The sequence below is a fragment of the Lupinus angustifolius genome, chromosome LG06 (genome assembly GCF_001865875.1).
Source record: "Lupinus angustifolius cultivar Tanjil chromosome LG06, LupAngTanjil_v1.0, whole genome shotgun sequence".
Taxonomy (NCBI): Eukaryota; Viridiplantae; Streptophyta; class Magnoliopsida; order Fabales; family Fabaceae; genus Lupinus; species Lupinus angustifolius.
The window spans coordinates 2744966-2767984 of NC_032014.1; the positions used below are offsets into that span (position 1 = coordinate 2744966).

General features: G+C 32.2%; 2 protein-coding genes and 1 pseudogene across 2 annotated transcripts; 1 reads left to right on the forward strand and 2 right to left on the reverse strand.

Moving 5' to 3' along the window:
• Nucleotides 2922-6388, forward strand: LOC109348914 (acid beta-fructofuranosidase-like). The gene is made up of 7 exons (XM_019589524.1): nucleotides 2922-3426; nucleotides 3815-3823; nucleotides 4265-5124; nucleotides 5309-5470; nucleotides 5593-5828; nucleotides 5961-6048; nucleotides 6181-6388. The coding sequence occupies exons 1-7, from the start codon at nucleotides 2982-2984 to the stop codon at nucleotides 6382-6384; spliced, it is 2004 nt and encodes a 667-aa protein (XP_019445069.1). The 5' UTR covers nucleotides 2922-2981; the 3' UTR covers nucleotides 6385-6388.
• Nucleotides 10849-14424, reverse strand: LOC109348917 (annotated as a pseudogene).
• LOC109348918 (NADH dehydrogenase (ubiquinone) complex I, assembly factor 6-like) lies at nucleotides 18391-22927 on the reverse strand. The gene is made up of 2 exons (XM_019589530.1): nucleotides 22753-22927; nucleotides 18391-19435 (listed from the first exon to the last, which is right to left on the reverse strand). Exon 2 carries the CDS (start codon nucleotides 19414-19416, stop codon nucleotides 18505-18507), a length of 912 nt encoding a protein of 303 aa, XP_019445075.1. The 5' UTR covers nucleotides 19417-19435; nucleotides 22753-22927; the 3' UTR covers nucleotides 18391-18504.

Here is a 23019-nt window from a genome sequence, read left to right on the forward strand (position 1 = left end):
GGAATAATTATGATAAATGAGTCATTCCTTTAAAATTTTAGTACGTGGGTTTGAGAAAAAATGTGAAAACATATATAATATGTTATACTTAGAGATAAATGTATATATATTTTTTGATATTATTATTTATAACTAAATTTTAATTAAAATTAAATTTTTAATTTATTATCAATATTTTATTGTTGTCTCTATATATATTTGTCTTCACACAAGTTTTGAGGGAGGGTTTGTAGTTTTTATTCACTTACAGATTTTTAAATTACTCGATATTTTATGAATGTGAAACTTTCAGTTACATTTCTAACATTATTCCTTTAAGGTGAACCTCTTAGTTTAAGTACCATGTAATCATCAACGAGATTTAACCAAAGTATTGTTAACGTGTTCACAGGGAATAATTAGAGGCCAAACCTAAAAATAACCATGGTTTCTCCAAATTAATATTAAATTTGATTGAATCATCGACGATGATATAGTCATTAATTTACTTTGATTGAGGAGCTCAAAACTAAAGAAATATCTCACTCAAATGGGTTAAATAAAAACTACGATAAATAAACATACATCACACGTTAACCCAAAACAAGTTTAGAATTTGACATACATAGTACATACTTCCAAATGATCAGCTATTCACTAATACAAGGCCTCCACCATTTGCAAAACTTCAATTCAGCAAGAATGCGATTATGTATAACGAATTTCTCCCTCTTACCTGATATATTTTATAAATAAAATAGAACATTATCATATGTGATTAAAAAGTAAGTGAAATAAAAAACCAACTATATTAATGATTTATTCTTATTGAAAAGATACCATTGAGTGTTTAAAAAAAAGTGTTTCAAAACAGACCTAGGCTATTATTTTATAAAAAAATTCTTTAAATATCACAAAGTAATTTTCTAAAGCATATTATTTATTTTCATATAACTTAAAAACTTTAGAACCTCTATTTATATATTTAGGATTTTAAGTTATTAAATGTTTAATGATTTGTGTGTAAATTTTAAAGACAAATTACTATTATTACTATATGAATATTTCTTAAAAGTTAAAATTTCCAAATGATAATTATTATAATCTATTCATATTATAATATATTCATGTTTCTATACCTTAGATGAAGACTATATATAAGTCAATCTGTTTTATTTGGGTAAACTAAAAAAATCATTTTTTTATAAAATAAATTACAAAAATGGTATAAAGTTATTTATTTTTGTTATATTATTTTGGTTGCTTTTATCCTATTTTAAAATAGAAAGATCAATGTTTTGAAGGAATATGATACAAATAAATAAAAAGTTATTAAAATTGAATTAGACAATCCATAAAATAAATAGTGGACAAATGATAAAATAAGTAATCCAAGGAGAGTTCAGACAAAAAAAAGATGAAAGCGTCATTAACATTTGAAGGTTAAAGTAGGAAGTGAAGTTGGTTGGAAAAAATAAACAATCCAGAATAAGTAATCCACCATAAAAAGTATATACCTTTTACTTATTTATTCCTAAATAAATACATGTGAGTTTCCAACCATAATTATAAGTTTATTCTAAATAATAAACAAAATCTACAAATTTTATCTATATCAAACAAACAATAGAACTAATGTTAGATATATTTGGATTGATAGAGCCTTATCTTATTTAAGATTAAGTTATTTTCATTCTACATGTATTTATTTAATTTATGTTTATTTATTTAGTTATTATTTGATTTATTATCATATCATTTATAGCATTTTTACTTATATAATAAATTGTTTGGATTAACTTATGCTTACAACACATTTTAAGCGAATTGTTATACAACTCATATAATTATTTAATTAATTTTCATTTTGAAATGATTTATTTATAACAAGCTTAAAGTTTATTAAGATTTAACTCAAAAGAATGTGTTAGATATTTTTGAATTGGTAGAATATTATCTTATTTAAGATTAAGTTGATTCCATTTTATTTGAATTTGATTTATATTTACATATTTGTTATTATTTAAGTTTATTATCATATCATTTATAATAACTTTTGTTTATATAATAAATTGTGTGAACTAATTCATACTTGATTTTGACCTATTTTTACCATCTAAACTTTTAGATTAGTTAATTAGAAAAAATACATCATTTTCTTAACCACATATATCATCTACCAATGAGAACCTATAAGTTAATTAGAACAATTATCCACTAGCTCATCTAGGCACTTGTTAATATGTGAGTATTTTCAATCTTTTTTATATTCAATTTGAAAGTTATAAATATAAATTATTAGTTGAGGTAAAATATAATACAAGTAAATGACACAAAACACCTCACAATAATATATGTTATATTATTATTAAATAAATAAATGTGTAGACATGAATTGTTCTAATTTAATTCAACGTTTTAAGAATGAGATGTTGTTTGGAAACAAATTAAAGATTGGACTGTTGATACATTATGAATTGTTGAATCAATATATCATATTTCAGGTAGGTAGTTATGAGAGTCAAATCTATTAAAAAATGAAATGTTTGATATATAATGGTCTGTGTAATAAAAGAAGTTTGGAGGCGTGATTCAATATATCACTTTTGACGTAGGTAATTACGTGAGTCAAATCCATGACTATACATAATTAATGGGTTATCAGTTAAAAATAGAAGGGGCAAAGAAGGATTAAATGTCCCTACAAATTCCTATTTCTATTTCCAAAGTCAATAACATTTTACTAAATAAAATATTTTCTATTTTTATAAATTTTCTTATCACTTTTTGATTAGATTAGAAATTCATTCCAAACAAGATGACCCATTTTTATTTATTTATTTTTAGTTCCTAATAACATGCAATGACTAATTTGACCTTTCCAAAATACAGATATCTATAAATGGTGAGTAAAACCTGGAAAAAGCAACAGAAAGTGTTAATGTTTCTGACCCTCTAAACCCATTGTCCTTTGTTTCAACCTCTCTTGTATCACCACCACAATGACCCCTTCATCTGATCCTATCCCTTCTTCTTATGTTCCTATCCCCGGTGGACCCCACTCCGATGAATCTCCGATATTAGAGCCTCCTCGTAGGCGCGTGAAAATAGTGGCTGTGACCATTTGTGGGTTTCTGGTACTTGTTTCATTGGTGGCATTTATTGGTTACAGGGCTTCAAATGCACATAATGGACCTGAACCTCAAATTGAACCTGACAATGAACATGTGGCATGTCCATTGTTAACACCTAATGAAGAATCAAGAATAAAAGGTATGTCTTTGAAAAAATGGAAGCCTGTTTCACGTGGTGTGTCTGCAGGGGTGTCAGAGAAATCTAACAAGTTACACGCCGGAAAAAATGGAGAATCATATCCTTGGAATAACAGCATGCTTTCATGGCAGAGAACAGCTTTTCATTTCCAACCTGAGAGGAATTGGATGAATGGTAATTCATTTTGTTTTCTGTTTTATTTTCTTTTTTTAAATTAACTAAAAAGATTAGATCAAACGCATTTCTCTCAAATGTTTAATTAATCCTAAATGATCTATAAATATTTTGGTTCAATATTGGATTTCAGAAACTATCAAATATTTGAGATTTTATTTGAATGAAATGATCTTCTTAACGTATAGAATTATTGGAAATGCATTCTAATCGGTATAGGATTATGGATAAATGTGATTAATGTTCCCAAAATTATTATTTCAATTGAAATCAAATAAAGATAATGTGATTAATGTTGCATGTTTATGACGTCAGTTTTCTCTTCTTTTTTGTTGGGTGGCTGACTTTGGTTTATTCTGATGGCGGAATCTGGTTTGCTCTGTTTCAGATCCTAATGGTAAGAGCACCCTCTCTTATTCTCATTGTTTTTATGTTATTTTTTAATTAACTAACCCCATTTTTTGCTGGTTAACATTTTGACTTGATCAAATTCCTGAATTTATTATATACTTTTTACCCCACTTAATTATCATACAAACATTAGCCTCATGTTGTGGATCCTTTCTGCAGAAAGTCTCAGATTTTTTCTGGAGAATTAAAATCATGTAACATTAGTTTTTTGAAGAAAAGATAAGGCCATCTTTAATTTGAAACAAAAAAGTTTATCACAAGAATAAAATCACTCTTCAAACACCCACAGTTATTTAGATAAGTTTTAAAAAATGTCCTAAAACTGCACATCAACAATTCAATTCTCTCATTTTAGAATACTCCAGCAAGCATTTCTTTTTCTTTATTTCTTTTTTAACATGGTTTTGCTGCAATCTGTGTGTTTCAGGTCCCATGTATTACAAAGGATGGTACCACTTCTTCTATCAATACAATCCATGCGGCGCAATTTGGGGTAACATGATAGTATGGGGACATGCTGTTTCAAGGGACATGATCCATTGGCTTCACCTTCCATTAGCAATGGTTGCTGATCAATGGTATGACAAAAACGGCGTATGGACTGGTTCTGCAACCATCTTACCTGATGGTCAAGTAATCATGTTATACACTGGTTCGACCAATGAGTCCGTGCAGGTTCAGAACCTTGCATACCCTGCTGACCCTTCAGATCCTCTTCTTGTGGATTGGGTCAAATACCCTGGAAACCCCGTCCTGTTCCCACCACCGGGCATTGGTGGCAAGGATTTTCGTGACCCCACCACTGCTTGGCTCACCTCCGAAGGAAAATGGCGCATTACAATAGGGTCTAAGCATAATAAAACCGGCATAGCCTTGATGTATGAAACCAAAGACTTTAAGACCTTTGATCTGATAGATGGTTTGTTCCATGCTGTGCCAGGCACTGGCATGTGGGAGTGTGTAGACTTTTACCCTGTGTCTAGGAAGGTTGATAATGGTTTAGATACTTCTATTACTGGTGCTGATGTGAAGCATGTAGTGAAGGTTAGCTTGGATGATGACAGACATGATTACTATGCATTGGGGACTTATGATGAGAAGAATGTTAAGTTTATACCAGATAGTTTCAAAAACGATGTTGGTATTGGGTTGAGGTATGATTATGGCATTTTTTATGCTTCAAAGACATTTTTTGATCATAGTAAGGGAAGGCGAGTGTTGTGGGGTTGGATTGGAGAGTTAGACAGCGAATATGCTGATATAGCCAAAGGTTGGGCATCAGTTCAGGTAAATACAATATCTGATATTGAATGCATTTATCTTTCTTTACCTATCATGATTTACTTTCATCTACTTTATATATACATTTATTTCAACAAAAATAGCTGTCATTTTTATGTTGTGTACTTTATAAATACAATATTTATCTTGTGTACATTTTTTAAATCGGTTACATCTTCTCTGTATGCAGAGTATTCCAAGAACAGTGACCCTTGACAAGAAGACCGGTAGCAACTTACTTCAATGGCCTATTGAGGAAGTGAAGAGTTTGAGATTGAGAAGCAATGAGTTCAAAAACCTCAAGGTGAAGGCAGGGTCAACAGTCTCACTAGACATTGGAACAGCCACACAGGTTAGTGTTCATGTTGTCAAATATTTGCAAGTGACAAAATTAGTAGAGACCATCAAGCTTAATATAATTAAATTAATGCAAAATAATTTAATGACATGAAATTGTACCTGCCACCCCAACAGTTGGACATTGAAGCTGAGTTTGAGATAGATAAAGAAGCCTTGGAGAATACATCCCAATCCAATTTGGAGTACGAATGCAGCATCAGTGGTGGTGCATCTCAACGTAGCGCCTTAGGACCTTTTGGCCTTCTAGTTCTAGCAGATGATGACCTTTCTGAATATACTCCTGTCTACTTCTATGTTGTTAAAGGAAACAATGGAATTCTCAAGGCTTCCTTCTGCTCTGACCAATCAAGGTATAGTACTATTTTTTGTTTTGAACTTGAAGTAATGATATTTCTCATTGGTACTATATTAGAGAAACAAAAAAGTATTCTATATTATGTTGTGAGCAATACAGTGTTGAATTTGTTATATCGTTGTTGTAGGTCTTCTCTTGCAAATGATGTTAATAAACAAATCTTTGGAAGCATAGTTCCAGTGCTCAAAAACGAAAAGTTGTCTGTAAGAATATTGGTAAGTGTGTACTTGCAATTTTTCTTGCTTAAAGGAATATATATATATATATGTATGTTATGTTAGGTAAAAGAAGCAGGGAAACTGATGAAGCTTAATATTTCATGGAATGTGTTATTTATTATAATTTAGGTGGATCATTCTATAGTTGAAAGTTTTGCTCAAGGTGGAAGAACAAGTGTGACATCTCGGGTTTACCCAACAAGGGCAATCTATGGAGCTGCTCGATTGTTCTTGTTCAACAATGCTACTGATGCTGTTGTGACTGCCTCAGTCAATGTTTGGCAGATGAATTCTGCATTTATTCACCCATTCCAATCAGACCAGAAGAGTTAAAAAGGAGATAAGAAGCTCACAAGTACAAAAGAAAATAAATTGGGTTAGTAGTGTGTGACCACACAACTATTTAGTGGCTACATTTATATGGAACCAGATTCCTGAACATCTCCATTACCGGATGGTCTAGTATTAGGGTACAAATAATTTTTTAAGGAATTTTATTTATTTTTTAAATTAAATAATTGCAAATCCTTAATTCTCCTCATATTCTCAATTCATCAAACCCATAATCACAATCACATCTCCTCATTTGGTAAATGTTTGGTTGTGACAAGAATGTAATAATTTCTCTTCTTCAACAACCACATCACTTTGTGGTTATTTTGTCCTTGGGCAATCCCGTTGCTCCCTCATTTTTGTCTAATTCTTTTCATTGAAGATTTAGTTGTAATCTGGTACCGTTCGGATTAGGCACCTTTAAGTTTATTGTTACACCTAATATATTGTAATAAAAGAGATGTGATGTTTCTCGTATTCTTTCATAAAATTCTCACTACTATTGTTTTTTTGGAAAAAATATATATAAGGACAGTTTAAAAGTTTTTTACACTGTCACTATATTATACATTATTGATTTTTAGTTATCATTGACTTTTAAATAAAAGTACTACAAATAAATGTTAGATGATATACTGACTGTGTATAAATCTTTATACTGTTAGTACATATATTTTATACTCTAAATTAATCATTTTTGAGGTGTGTAATTGTCCAGAAGAACACTTGTCTCACTGTTTAACACGTATCTTCTTCCAATGTCATGACGAAATGCTCAACTTACTTCTCCCTCCTCATTGACAAAGTACTCGCTTTCCGTATCTTTTAACTTTATCGCGTGATTCCAAATTTTCTAAAGTTTCACAAGGATGAAAAGACGAGTAATAAGTAAAGTTATATTAGAAAAAACTAAAACATCAGCCTCAAATTTAAGGGTGAGGGAGTACTGCATTTTCATTCTAAACCATTATTTACGGTTGTCTTGTTAACTTAAACATGGATCATCCTCAATTGAGTACCCTTTATTTATTCTTGTTCGGTTCAACATATATACTATTCCATTATTTTTTATTGAAGAAAAAAAGGGATGACTGAGGTTGCCAATGCAGAATCCAAGTAATGGGGATAATTGATTTCGGCAACGTTGGTATTAGCAAAGAGTAACTATTAAGTCTCCTCCATTACACTTTCTAATTTCTATATAGAATATATTTTCAACATTTTTGAGTGAATTAGTTGATTAAATCTCATTCAATTCTCTTACCATTTTTAAGAGAGAAATATTATACATACGATTTAATATATATTAACAGTATAAGTGTTTGTGTTTTTTATGCTATATATTTCAATAAGAAATGACTTATAAGCTAAAGTTAACTTAAGGGAAAAGTAATTTTTACAAACTTAGCAAAAAAATAATATTCCAATTGGAGCCCACAACGACTCTCATCCACAAGCCAAAATCTAAGCTCACATAAGAAATTAATCACGTTGCTTGGAAGTAGGTGTGTTTAGTTTACTTTTCTTTTGTTTCACACTTCCATTCTTTTTCTTCACCCCATGCCTAAGAAAGATTTCATTAACAGATTCATATATTAAAAAAATAAAGAAGAGAGAGCAAACATGAATGATAAACTTTTGTGACTTTTGTGTTTCTTATTTTCAATATTTTTTAGTTTGGAGATCGGGCCACCTGAACTTTACCTCGGACATTGTGGTGCTTGTGTCACCTCAAACTTTTTCTATCATCATTGGTATATCGTATGCATGTAACATTGATATCTGATGTACATGTACGTATTACCTTGTTCCTTTAGGTCCTTTTGCATATACGTTTATAAGAGATAATCAAATCCTTCTACAAATTGTGAAGTCCACATCAAACACATATATAATTAATAGGAAACTAATGGTGGGAAAATAGTATACGTCTAAAATCAAGTCAGAACACTTAGCATAGGAACTTTGTACCGTCTATGATCGATCCTTCAAATTTGATTCTGGGACTGGGAAGGGTTTATAATTTATAGCTGGAAATTTTTTATCATAATTTTTTTTATTTGAGTGCTGAAGTCCAAATTGCCACATAAAGTTTAGGGCAAGGTAACAACTTTATATGCAAAACAGTGATAATAAAACAAAAAAAAAATCAATAATAACTGTTTAATTTTTTTAATTAATATATCAGGTTTTGATTAAAATGAGATAAGATTTGAGACATTATTTGGGACCACAATCTCTATTCCAATGTTCATGCATGGCCCAGTTGTTTTGGCTTTGCAGGACGAACCCATCAAGTAGTCTATTAGTTAATCTCTTTCATGTTATGAAGAAAAACAGTAATGAGAATAGACTCAATAGAGTACCACTCAAAGTCATACTTGATAAATCATTGTGGCAAGCATGCCAATGTTTCTCACACTTCCTCTCTTTTTGTGCAAGTCATGAGTGGTAGTAGTTCTGACTATAGTTGAGACCACCTGAATTTTATGATTAAGTTGATAGGATCATAGGAGCATGCCTAATGATTGTGTCGTGCCATTGCTTGAAAGGAAGTTTTGGTTCTTAATTTACCCCCGACACAACAATTTCATCCGTAGTCAACATTGAATGACACATATACATAAAACTACTTTGTTGTCCTCAAACTACATCCACGATTAGTGATTCAACTTATTTAATTTTCTATGTTTCTATATAAACCATTAGCTTTTGAGAACATACTTCAGTGGGTGACACTTTCAAAGATATGGCTCTATTTCAGAAGGAGAAGCCGTCTTCACACACAGGTATGCGTTGTGAGAATGGAATAGAACGTCTAGAATTAGTTTGATATATAAAAGAATATTCAAGTCTTTCCTTTCATTTATCCTTTGTGATGTTTTAATAATCTGCCTTATGTACCATACAGATTAATTTTATATATGACGTATTGCTGCTCTATGCTAAAACTTTTTGTCATAGCAATTAGAGTCCTTTAAAAAATTTAGAGACAGTTTTTTTATGGAGAATGGGATAGTCGAAATTGTATAAATGTCATGGTTTAAAACTAAGTGAGCAACTTTATGTCTCCTATATCTCTACCAATTGAGCTATTTAATAAGACAACAATATTATTAAACAAAGTGCAATGGTTACAACTTACTACAAAAGTTACAACTTACAACTTTTACAGAAACATAGTTTAATGGCAAGTGAGTTCCTATTTGAATTTCCTACAAAAGGCCAGAATACAGTTAATGGTGATTTGAGAAACATATGTTACTTTAAGTTTTTAAATTTTTCTTTTTTAATGAAGTGTCAATTTTTTATTGGACCGGGACAGGAAAGTGGGACAGAAATGGGGACACGTAATCTGTGTCCCATTCATAGTAAGGCCTGCTGATCAATATATGGGTATTCATCCGCAATTTATTGGGTATTCAAAGGGTGAACCTTCATAAGGTTACATGCTTGCATGCATTAGCAGGATTACTATATCGATGTCCCTTTGGTTTATGAATTACTTCACTTGGTTTGAGGTTTTAAAAAGTTAACTTCATTGTGCCGCCCAAAAATGAAAACTACTCCAATATCACAATAGAATTCATCTTTGTCATAGTGGAATAATAGTAGCATCAAGAGCATGTTAACTTATGTAGATTTTTAGTTTGAATTTTAATTATGTCATTTTCTGTAGTATAAAGTTCTTGTGAATCCAATAATCAATATTTAACCGAACCACTGATATAGATTAGCTATGTTATAATTTTGGCTGTCAACACATCCACATGGCCATTGCAACTATAACCATACGGAATACGTTTTCCTGCCATAGTCCACACGCAGGTACAATAAATGCAACATGTAGTCACAATAGCAATTTCAAACTTTTTTTAACTGGATGTGTGCGCAGAAGCATATCAACTTTCATTGATTAAACAAACAAAACAAAGTTACAAAGAAAGCTGGAAAAATTAAACTTCTTGATCAGTGAGACAAAGCGTCGCTGAGGGAGGGCCATGAAATTGCATGCCAAGAAATCACTAGCGAGTGCAAGAGCAAGAAGTCCATGCCGCTTAGCAAAGGTCAATTTCGCAGAGCACCAAACTCAAATCTGTTGTTCCCTTCTTACTTAGTAAGTTCGCTAAGCGCCTAAAAAATAATCATATAGGAAAGCATTTGTGTGAAAATTTCAGATCTATTTAGAAATTGTACACTACAAAAAATCAGACATGTTGAATAAAAAATAAAAAATGGCGAAGAGTGAAAACAAATAAGGACACCAAAGTGGAGAGAAAATATACATAAATTCTTATTTAATTGCAAATGCACTTGGTTTAGATTCTCAAGCCTCAAGCCTTTACAATCCATACTAAACATGGCGATACAAATTATTAGAATCAACCAATTAACGGATTTCAGGTACAATATATATTTAAGCAAGTACATACCATATGTATATCATTAATTTGCAATTTGAAATAAATGCAAATTATGCTGTAATGAAGAACCACTTCAACAACAAGTTCCAGCAAATCTAGCAGCTGATAGTACACCATGAAGTACAAGTTTTTTGCTACAGGTGGATACACTGGCAACAAAGGTTTAACAGGTAATAAGGATATTTGAAACTTTAGGGTTTATCATGTACAGAGAAACTTGGAGCAATACCATTTATTTTTATTATTATTCAAGCATCATACTGTAGTTCCTATAAAATTAGTATGCATCTTCCATAGTTACTATATATAGTTTCATTTCCACAGGTCAATCTGGCAGCTGGAGGTGGACGTTGAAGCATGCTCCTGTCCAATTTCCAGGTTTTCCGATCCTTTTACTTGGATAGTAATTTGTTCAGCCACATTTGAATAATTTGTTCCCTTGGAAACATGATCTTGATCATTATGACTAAGCTGAGAAGCAACAAATTTGTCGAGTACTCGCCAATCCATCACTTGCTCCACTACTTGATCATTGCTAGTACTATGATGTATGTGCGCGCTTTGTTGCTGCTGGCAATATAGTGTGTGTTCTTCTTGAGTGAGTGACGAGGACTGCAAAGCACTTCCATTGTTATTATTATTGATATCATAGCCATAAGATTGAGGAACTTTGCTGCTGTTAAGTTGTGGAAGTTGGAGGAAATTAGCATCATGGGGCATATTGTATTGCATTAATTCCAACTCTTGTTTGCAAGGGTAGTGTTGATAGTGTTGTGATGCATAATTGGGGCGAGAAAGAGCATCAAGCTCTTGCATGACGGAGACTTGATCATCATACCAACTGCATGGTGATTCATATTCCCTCATTTTCATCACTGTTGTCATTTTTTTCTTGAACACTTTACATACAACCCAGCCTTCTTCCTGCACAGTGCACTACAGAAAATAAGATTATTGGCTGCATGTGCATAAGGCAAACAGAAATCATAAGAAGTTCGCCAATGCTACCAGTGAATTCTTATATATAATATATAAACGATCTTTTATTTATGTAACAGTTGTCTTCATGAGTTTTGTAAATTGACAAAGGAAACAAAGGGAGAGCCGTAGAGAGCACAAATAGGGTTACAATAATTAAGATTTAAGAGACAAAGGACCCAATAATTCAAGAGAAAAATGTTAATGGAAATGGGACTTTCTTCTAGAGTAAGAAAACCTCATAATTTATCTCAACCGAAATGGGACTTCGAGACGTTGATACTTAACATGTGTGTTATAGAATGACCCATACCAACTTTGAAGACCATCACCCCAGTCCTTGAGTACTAGTTCAATCCTTGGGACATGCTAACTTTTTTTATCAGCAAACAAACAAACTATATTAATAAAAGGGTGCAAGATGTACCCTGAATATTACACAATTAGCATTGTTATAGGAGCATGTAAGAATCTCCTAATAGCTAGGTACATCAATTACCTGATGAGGAGTTCCATTTTCATTAGTTTCTAGCCGATATTCATGCATGATCCAATCCGATTTCTGTCCATTTGGGGCTCTTCCTTGGTAAAATACAAGAGTCTTTCTCATCCCAATCAGTGAATGCTTCGAGTATATTGCCTTGTCTCTTCCCGTAGCTTTCCAAAATCCTGCCTTTGTAGCTCTATTGGTGCGGGTGCCAGTTGGGTACTTCTTATCTTTATGACTAAAGAAATACCATTCAGTTTGTTCATCACTTCCGAATTTGCATAATTCTGTCCATTAGAAAAGTAAAAAATGCGAGCAGTTATGGTACTGTGATATATTATTATGTATTTAATGCTTTTGGCTAATCTAGTAGGGCTTTAATGCTTTATGATTAAGGAAAGCTAGCTCATACCTTGAAGATCCCATGGCTCAATTTTATAGAGATCGATATCTTTTATTACATCTAGCTCAATCCTTTTGGAAGCTATCTTGTTCTTAAGGTAGTAATCAACAAGTTCTTCATCAGTGGGATGAAACCGAAAGCCAGGAGGAAGATGTGAAAAAGTATTCATATTTACTCTCAGATTGGTATCCTTCATTTGAAAAGAGCAAAAATTAACCAATCACCTATCTTGTAATACATAGAACATGAAATTTGACAATTTTCTTTTAGTATATAAGGAATAAAGGTGCTAGCACTTAAATTAGAAGATTTTGTATCATAAAATTATAAGATTATAACTAGCTACCACTATTCTGGGTTGTTGATCAGGACAAAGAAGAAACTTGACAAGGAAAAGCGCTAAATGAAGTTCTTAGATTAAGAGGTCCAACTATGTTAGGAATTAGGAAACCTAAAGCAATAAAAAATTTAATGAATGGACTAAGTAAGGCTAAGTGAAGAACCATGAAAGTGCCATAAAAATAGTCAGTGAAGAAAAGGAGGGGATAAAAGCATAACTTGATACTAGATAAGAGCTAATGAGATTAGTTACTTTGATAATTGACACGAATATTTTGTTAGGATCAGATGTTAAATATTTATTAGTTATTAATCAATTTCATCAATTTTCAACCACTATTTTGAAAATAACAACATTTAACAACACATATAGACAACATTAGGGCTAGAAGCAATCGGTTCCTAATGATATTCTACATATACCGGGAGAAAGAAAAGCAGCTTAATATAAATAATAATTTGCCTCATGCAACTTCATTAGATTTATCATGCGCCAATGTTCTAACATGAATATGATGACATCTCACAAATATAATCATAAAATCTAACTGAAGTATATAACCCAAAATATAAAAAAAAAACAACGGAATTTGAAAACATAAATGGTAGATGTACAAGTTTATCACACAAACATAAAGGTATCTACTTAATAACTTCACCGATGAATCATAAACCCACTTTTCAAGTAAAAATGACAAATTAAACTAAGTTCTGACACGCGGTAGAGAGACACACTTTGACAATGCAAACATGTAACTACATCGATGATCTAGTATGATATAGCGTAGCACCAAGCATTTAGTCTATTTCAACAAAGAAGTTAAGTCAAATTGCACGTTATGGCTTACGTCATAATTTGGCCACACATGTTAATTACATAAGGTAAAATGACTTAGGAGTCAATTTTTCAGACAACCAGACGATGTAGGAAAAATAACATCGGTTGCAGAAAAAAGAATGGTCTCTCCAGGTCTGATTATATATACATATATACACAAGCTGGTGCAAAATAAAATTGGAAAAAGGGGAAAGTATAAGCATGATTTTTGTGGTAGGTGTGAATTGAGATATAAAAACTCTAACCGAAACACAGATCAAAGTCATGTCAAAGATTTTATGCAAGTGACATTCAGCATAATTTGACCGAATTTCTGTATTCTTTAGTTGTCTTTTATTTCCTTTTTGGACTTATGCTAGCTGACCTGATTCATATAAAATAGATCAACCACCATGACACTCGCTTAATACTAACATATGCTAAAGTAAATGAATCAGGATGCAAACCCCAAATATGATATAATAAAATCGATCGAGGGAAATTTCAACTAGGATTTTATGAAGAACACTTTAAAAGCTGGTGGTAAAAGAACAACCTTGATATATTGCTCTTTAATAAGACAAGAGCTTTTGTGTAGATCTGATGATCCACTTTGATGCTAGATACCAACCTTTTCAAAGCTTCCTTTAATAACAATCTTTATCAGGGTTCTTGAAATCAAACTAGAAAGAACAAACAGTAAATAAAGCACTGAAACAAAGACAAGGAAACACGAGCGGACAAGGAGACAAAGAAAGTAAAAGGAGCAATTAATAGTGATCCTCGGGATTTGAACTGAATCACCTCTCTCACTTGTTTTTTGCACTCAGGTACAGTCTAAAAAAAAGCGAGTGTGAGATCCCGAGGACTAATGAAAAAGAGAAGGATAAAGAAAAGGAAAAAGAAGGGTTCAAGAATGAAAAAATGAAGTTGAGGTTGGGTTATATAAGAAGGAAAAACATAAGAGGAAGGGAAAACAAGTTCACATAAATACAAGAACCCTAATACAACCATTAACCATCTCTCTCAAAAGTTTCTCTCTCCTTAGCTATTGAGTTGGAGCAAGATTGCTAAAAAAGCCTTGAGTTCATAAAAGTAAGGCGCTAAAACTGAGAAAGATGTCAACCTCTAATTCCACCCACCAGCCACTGATGGTGATCAGAAAAGAATGATGTGGTGTTAACGTTTGATATGTGGGACCCGACAAAGGGAGATAAAGAGTAAGAGAGAATGTAGCATACATCAAAGGGTCAGCACGAATGGCCAATTCTTATAACAATATTAAAAACAGAAATTAGACCTCAATTCATTGCATTAAGTATGGGTCATTAGGTTCAAAATATAAATACTAGGAAAATAATGTGATATTTTTATTTGATTTTTTTAAGTGAATTGAATAAAAAATAGTGAGAAAATACACAATAGAAGGAGGTAGATAAGAAGGATGAGACTACAAAAGATTAAAATGTGATAGAAATTAAAATGGAATGAATCTACCAGGCAAAAAGTTCAATTGTGCCAAAGTGAAGCAAACTTATGAAAGAATTCTTGAAATATATTTTGGATTAATATTTTATTGTATTAGTAATTAATTTAAATTTACTTACCTTTCATAGTTACAATTAGTTTTGATTGTTAAGTTATTTAGTTTTTCTTCCTTTTATATAAAGTCTTCATTATAATTAATTGGAATACAAAAACAATGAACATAGTAATTATGTTTAAACCTTTGGAATTATGATTTTAGACATTTTCTCATTTTCTTCCCACTTGTTTTACCTCCCATGGAGCCTCGTGTATAAAAATAATTAAAATAAAGAAAATTAAAGACCAAGTTTCGTATATGAATGCATAGGTTTTACAATGATATGATGGCAATCCATCGAGATTTACTTTACTTTTATCATTAGGTGGTGACCCAATGGTAGGTCATCATTCCTCCAGCCAAAAGTTACACTCTCCCCTATTTTCATATTGTCCCATCTCTTTCACACACTATCTTCATAGGCCTTGAATTAACTACTTAATAAGTATTGTATATAAAATTATGAAAAGCAAGTTTTAAAATATTTTATATACAATAAATTGTTCATTTGAATCCCAATAAAAATAATAAACTGCTTATTTATGAATTGATCTATAATAACAATTTTTTATTGTTTATTTTAATCAGAATAATATATATTTACTGTCGCAGTGGTGTTTCCGTCAGTTTAATAGCTGAGCGTGGTGAACACATCCATATTTGATATATTTATTGTAGTTGTTATATATGATGATTATAATAACAATGCATGATTATAATATTAGAAATAACCAATCAAATTGTAACCGGGAAGGATCATCAATTAATCAGAGGTGAACTAAACTTCTAGCACACTCACCTTTATTAAAGTTAATTAATTATCTATAGTAGTTTAACATTTTTTATTTAGATAATTTTTCAGCTCAGATGAAAAAGTAGAATAATGTATAGAATTAAATAACCCAGTATGGATCCTCTCCATATATGAACTATTATGAGAAAAGTTAACATGCTTTAGGGTTACTTGGCTAAGTCAGAATGCATTCATCATTTGAGTTGGATGTTTGGAATGTAGCTTCTCAAGAAGCACAATCTTTTCTTGATTTTGGATTTATTTCTGTTAGTTTAGTTGTTGTTTTCTTCTTCCCCATTTAACAAAAAAAGAGAACTATTATTGCAATATCAAAAGCTGTTGCTTATCCAAGTGTTTGATTCACGATTTGAAAACGTATGTTGTGCGACTAGAATTAGATTGATTGGGCTTCAAATTTGTTTATATAAAGTTAACAGTTTTGCTACATAAAACTGCAAGCAATTTCTACAAGTGAGATATTCCATATCCAAGAAAGCAATTGAGCCTTTTTTTTGCTTGTGGAGAAGAAGGTAAGAAGAAAGAGACAAATATATTCCTACATCATACGATAAATATATAATTTTATATCAACAAACTCTGAACTTTTGAGTAAATATATAATTTTATATCAACAAATTCATACATAGACTTAATTAAATTATTTATGAATAATGTTAAACTAAAATTAAAGTATTTAATTAAATAAATGAGAGCAAACATGTCAAAATAAAAAAAAATTATGAGCAAACTTGTTAAGATAAAAAAAACAACACAATTGATACTCATTTTCTTCTAATTAGGAGAAGATAATTTTTTACATAAGACCTATACATTTTTCTTCCAAAGGAGATCCTCTCTAATACTCAATTAAGATTGTCCCACATAAGGAACAAAAGGTATTAATGACTATGATTTTAAATTTTTAATAAAAGATGAAAAATATTTTTCTTTTCCTTTAGTAGCTGAGATAAACTGTACTCTTTTTCCTCTCTCCTCCCTATATATTACTGTGACCAAATTCTCTTTCCTTCTTTCTTTCCTACCAAATCAAACATTAAACAGAATAACAGAGTTGTCCATTGCAGGTGCAGTTACCCTTTGTCTTCAAAAAGTGCAAATATAAATTTGTAACAGACAAGACAACATGTCTATGATTTTAATGTTTTTATGAAAGATAATAATTGTTTTTCAGTTGCTGCAACCGCACGCGGACTTTGTTAGTTGGTCCGCAATATTTAAAGGCTATATTTTATATCTGTATTGCATTATTAAATCTGTTCCTAAAGCTTCCACGAGCAGGGCCCACCAACCGACCTCAAACAATTCGAAAGAGACACATCTCCCTCCGGATACACCATGTACTTTCATTCTAAATAAATAGAGACATTTTTGTTAAATTATTTTTTTCATGAGTTTAATATTTATGTACACCAAAGTAAGACAGTATCATAACACTTTTATGATATCAACCCATTTTTATTCTATACTTTAATATTAATTAGCATTGATTTTTAAAAAATATACATGAATGATAAATGATACATTCATCATATAAAAACTTTATATTCACTGTATATAAATATTATAATGTAATTAATAATATTTTTGAGATGTTAAATAAAATTCATATTATTTTTAATATAAGTCTGAAGTTTAATTTTAATTAATTATTTTTATATGCAAAAATTGACTTAAGTAAAAATAATATGATAAGAACCGAAACCCTTAATTGTAACATTTATATTAAAATTAACTGTTTAGATTAAATCTACACTTAAAAAGCACACGTGACATCTAAATGTTGATGTCCTGGCGCGTGACTCTTCATTCTTTCACTCGCTATTTTTCTTCCCACCATTTACGATTCATACAACCTATTGAACCAACTTTAAGTTTAAATGAACTTTCTTTGGTCTAAATCACATATATCTTCCACCAACAAGAGATTATCCCATTCATTTGAGTTTAGTATGATGCTTCGGTGAGAAAACTTTCCCACCAAAAGCAACTGCATTCCAAATAACTCAACTTTGACACATCTAATTATGCTAGAATAACCCTTGAAAGAGCTTACACCATTACAAATAATCTTAACCACATATATCACATTTTACCTAAAACTTCCAAATCAAGGGAGGCTTCATGACTCTATTAGAACTTAGAGAGACACTTGCAAAGTCTCCGCCAACAAAATATGAGTATGTCGATCCCAACATACTTATTACTTAAATGAATAAAATCTCGATACATAGAATTTTCCTCAGGCAAACTTCGTAGTTAGGCTAGATAAGTTGTTAGTATTTCCTTCTCCATGAAGTCCACTTCAGTTTAAGCTGGTACCACAAAGGCGGTATTCCTAGTACACCTCGTGTTAGCCTCGGATCAAACACATCAAAGTTCACCCTACTCAGAGAATCTAAGAGAACTTGAGCAGGAACAGCTGGCAGCAGCACCGGAAGAGCCTCGGGAGGCACACTTTTAGCTAACTTCCTAGCCTTCTCTAAATGTGCATTAGCTACTGATGCCATTTCAAAAACTGCATTACAAAGGCCTTCACGAGAGTCCACCCTTGACCCTTCTCCACCTCCCTGCTTAACTATTAGCCCATGCTTTGATGCCACTGCAGTTGGTATATAAGAAAAATGGCGGCCGTGACTAGCGTGATAGGGTAGTGATTTAAGCAGCAAAAGAATACCATTGGCCTTGCCAATATGCGAGGCTGCATGGTCAGCTGTAGTAGACATGATACCACCAGATTGAAGTGTCAAGTACAGCAAGGTTGATACTGTGTCCTCGGCATATTTCTCCAACTCCCCCATAGTTTCTGGCATGTCATTATCCTCTCTTCTAGCATCATTGATCCGAGCTTCAACTGATCGTTTCAACCATGTCTTACTAATTTTGTTCTCGCCTATAACAGATGAGAGGGCCTGTGCTGTTGGGTGTTCAATCAATGTATTGGCGAATATTTTGTCTATGGCTTCTTGCCACCATACAAGGCGCATAAGACCAATCCTGGGATCTGAAGCAACGTCCATAGCTCTAGCTGTTTCAACATTCAAGGCACGGAGTGCAAATGCAGCCTTCCGCATAGATGGAGGCAGTTCAAGAAGGCAAAGATAATGATGATAATCATATCTTCGCACTTGTTGAGCACAATAAGAGAAAGCTGCCTTTAAGCTACTTGATGAAGAAGCACCATTCATTGAATCCTCACTTGGGTGCCTAGAGATGAAAAGTTACACTAATCATAATACTATACAAGCTAAAACAGAAGTTACAACAAAGAAAGCATATGTATATAGATGCACAATTATTATATAAAAACACATGCATATCTCCATACATCTTAAACGTTACATGAGGAACGGTTTTTGTCCCTTTAAAACTGTATCTGATAATCTAATTCTGCAGATACATGAAGAACGCATATCCTGAAGTGAAGCTAATGAGCAAAACAATTTCTGAATGATCATCTGTAAAGTTAACCTGAAATCCTCTCTACAGGCTACATCAAAAGCCTAATCATAACCCATATCTTCACCTTTTTTACTGAAAAGTTATATTTCCTTGTTTTGACAATTTGTTATACATGTATAAGGCACTGGCCGCTGGGCAACCAGCCTGTTCACAAAAACCCATTAACAAAAGATGTGCGACAAAAACAACCACCAAACCTTATGTCACTAATTTGGATCGAGCTAAATAATATGATAAAGTGGAAAAGGACAATATGTGGCAATGCAGTGATGCCTACGTAATTTATCATCCAGATGAGAATACTGACAAACAATGACATGTAATAAGTACATTTTTCTACATGTCAAACAATTTCTGATCAGGGTCAGTGACAATCGTTATGAGAAGTAGGGGAATGTGGTACAATTACTGTTCCTTTTTTACTACTAGCATTCAAGCAAATAGTTAATATTATATACAAGTCATCACTGCAGTGATTAACTACAAGTCTATAAGAGCATTCTCATCTTATGGCAAATGCTCTGGCAACATTGCATAGAGATTGCAGTATGTTAACATAGGAAGGTTTGAAGCATACATTGGCAAAGCACATGAGAACAAATAAGACTTTTTCAAATGAAATTGTCACATTGTTTTATTGCTAGAAACATTTTGTGTCAGCTAATTAGTATTTGTGTAACTCTGCAATTGATCCACTTAAACGGTTTCAGAATGAAGATGCTGAAAGTTTTAAACCATCTTTCCAATTGTCAATGTTTTAAGGTTGGAGTGTGAATAAACAATAAATATGCATTAGGATTGTATAAAGGCTTCATTGGTTTTTTGTGGCCAATTACAATCACGCCTATTAGGATTATCAATATGATACTCAACGTCTCAACCACAAAGACCCCCCCACCCTAAAAAAGAAACCAGATTACTCAATCACCATACTTTCCTTACAGTAAAACTAACACTTCTGCTTTGAAAACAAGTAATAACATTGAAGCTTGTTTATCAGTTCACAGTCAAAATGTGTTTGTCAAGGTGGTGAACTATTAATTCAATGGTAAGCACCAAAACAACACATAATCAAATTTGCATCCTCAACAATAATAGCAATTTCAGTCCATAGTCTACACAATATGCTGCAAAGGAGCACTCTTGATGAGTTAAGATTGCAGGCTGCTAGGAAAAAATTAGAGAATGCTATGAAGACATGGATGACCAGGTGAACAAAGCAGTAAAGTAGTAAACACTGCAAGCAGGTCTCTCACTGCCTCTAGAGATGCTGCTGTGAAAGCAGTTTAAAACAATGGATGGAAAATTTTGCGATATTGATGTATAAGAAATAGGTCAGGTTTTGTTTGGAATTCTATTTTTTTAACTGATTCCGAGTACTTGGAAAGTTGGAAGATGTCACCCCAGCAAACAAAAGCTTATCTGAGGTTGAAAAGTGTAACGCTTTTTTATGTCTGTGCCACCACACTGTAGCTTGTATATGAATCATGTATGTCAATGAAAGCTGAAATTTCTAAACTTCTTTGTTCTCCTCTTCAGAGTATTTGTGTAGGCTGAGATGACATTCTAAATTTGATGAGAATGGTAATTATCCTGGATTCAGTGAAAGTCAATATTAGGGCGGTTCTATGTAGCCTTTCTTTTCCAACAACTAAAGATGTGTGGCCTAAGAGATAAACTATTATTATATGTCACTTCTTTAGGCTTTCTCAAGTCATGCAAATAGTTGTGGAATAGCAACTAAATGAATATGCGGCAATTTTCCAATGCACGTTAAAAGAATCATAATTCAAAAGCACAGATGACTCTACAGTGGAAAATGGGTTAGATAGTCTTCTCAAATGGAATTACAAAAGGCTGTGTTAATGGAATTGATGGCCAAATTCATTTGCTGAATAGTTATAGGAAGAGATGTTGGTATGGAGAAATGATTTAAGAGAACTTAAGATGGTGCTTTGCTCTTAACATTACATAATCTAGTTTTATTGTTTTCCAGGCAATCTAAAGTAGCATTTCTGATGTAAGTTAGTTATGATACCACATGACCATTTTGCTTAACTGGTCAAAATCGAAGTTATGGTTCCATCAGATCTTCCAATTCAACTTACATTCTGCATATTTATTACCTATTGTGGACAATAAACCAACCTGTCTTGCCCCTGTTTTCCCTTTTCATGTTCATTTTTATTATTATTATTACTACTTTTTTCACAAAGATGATCTTAGAAGTTTCGTGGAAAGAATATTGTCACAAAATAAGAAGGTAGGAGAAGCTGGAGTTTTTTTTCCAGGGTTCAGTGAGCAAAATGTCAATAAGAGAATAAACTAAATCTAGCAAATATGAAACTATTGTGTTGGATGAGTAAACACACTAGATAAGATAGGATTATGAATGAATGCACTAAGGAGAAAATTGAGGTAGCTCCTATTGTAGAAACCACGCCTTACATGTTTTGGGCATGTGTGGATGAGGCCATTACAAAATTTCAATAAGGAGAATAAATCAATTTGATGTTAGTCTAATTTCTAAAGATAAGAGAGGCCAAGAAAAAAAGGCGAAATGACTAAGTAAAATTTACACATCAATGTTTTATTGGTGAATAAGATTTATCATAAAGTATTATGGTGTCGTTTAATCATGTAGCGCCCAACCCCACCTACTAACATCAAGGCTCGATTGTTGTTGTTTGAGCGAGCAAAATACACTACTAGTTGTCCACCTTATGAACTTAAAGACAAAACGACTCAAGTGGCCATTTTCATCAAACACATAACACTCAGTATAGAATGTAAAAGCACATATGATTTATTGATTTGAATATTTTATCAAACAGCTTATGAGCAGCACATACAGATCTAGATTGGAAAATGAAGAATAAAATGTATCAGCAACCAAACCAGGTCCTAGTTTCATATCAAAAAAATGCACTTTTTATGGATTGAATGGTTTCGGTATAAACAACTAGAGGGGAATAACAAAATTAACTTCAATTGCCGTTTTTTTTTAAATTGAAACTCCAAAATTTAGAATTAAGACGAAAATTAGGGACGAAAAAGAATACCTCAATGCTTTGTCTGTACGGAGAGCAAGGATGGTCAGTTGTGAAGCTGGTTTCACGAGCTGATGGAAATGATGAAGTAGAGTAAGAAAATTATTAACACTCCACGCTTATACGAATTCAGAGTAAATTAAATCTACCTATTCGATGATATTCATTTGGAATCAATCCAAAAAAAAACAAAATGACAAGTAATAAACATAAGAATAAATTTAAAATGGTAAAAATAATAATTAAAAATATTGATTTTTGGGAAAGTCTTGTTGTGAA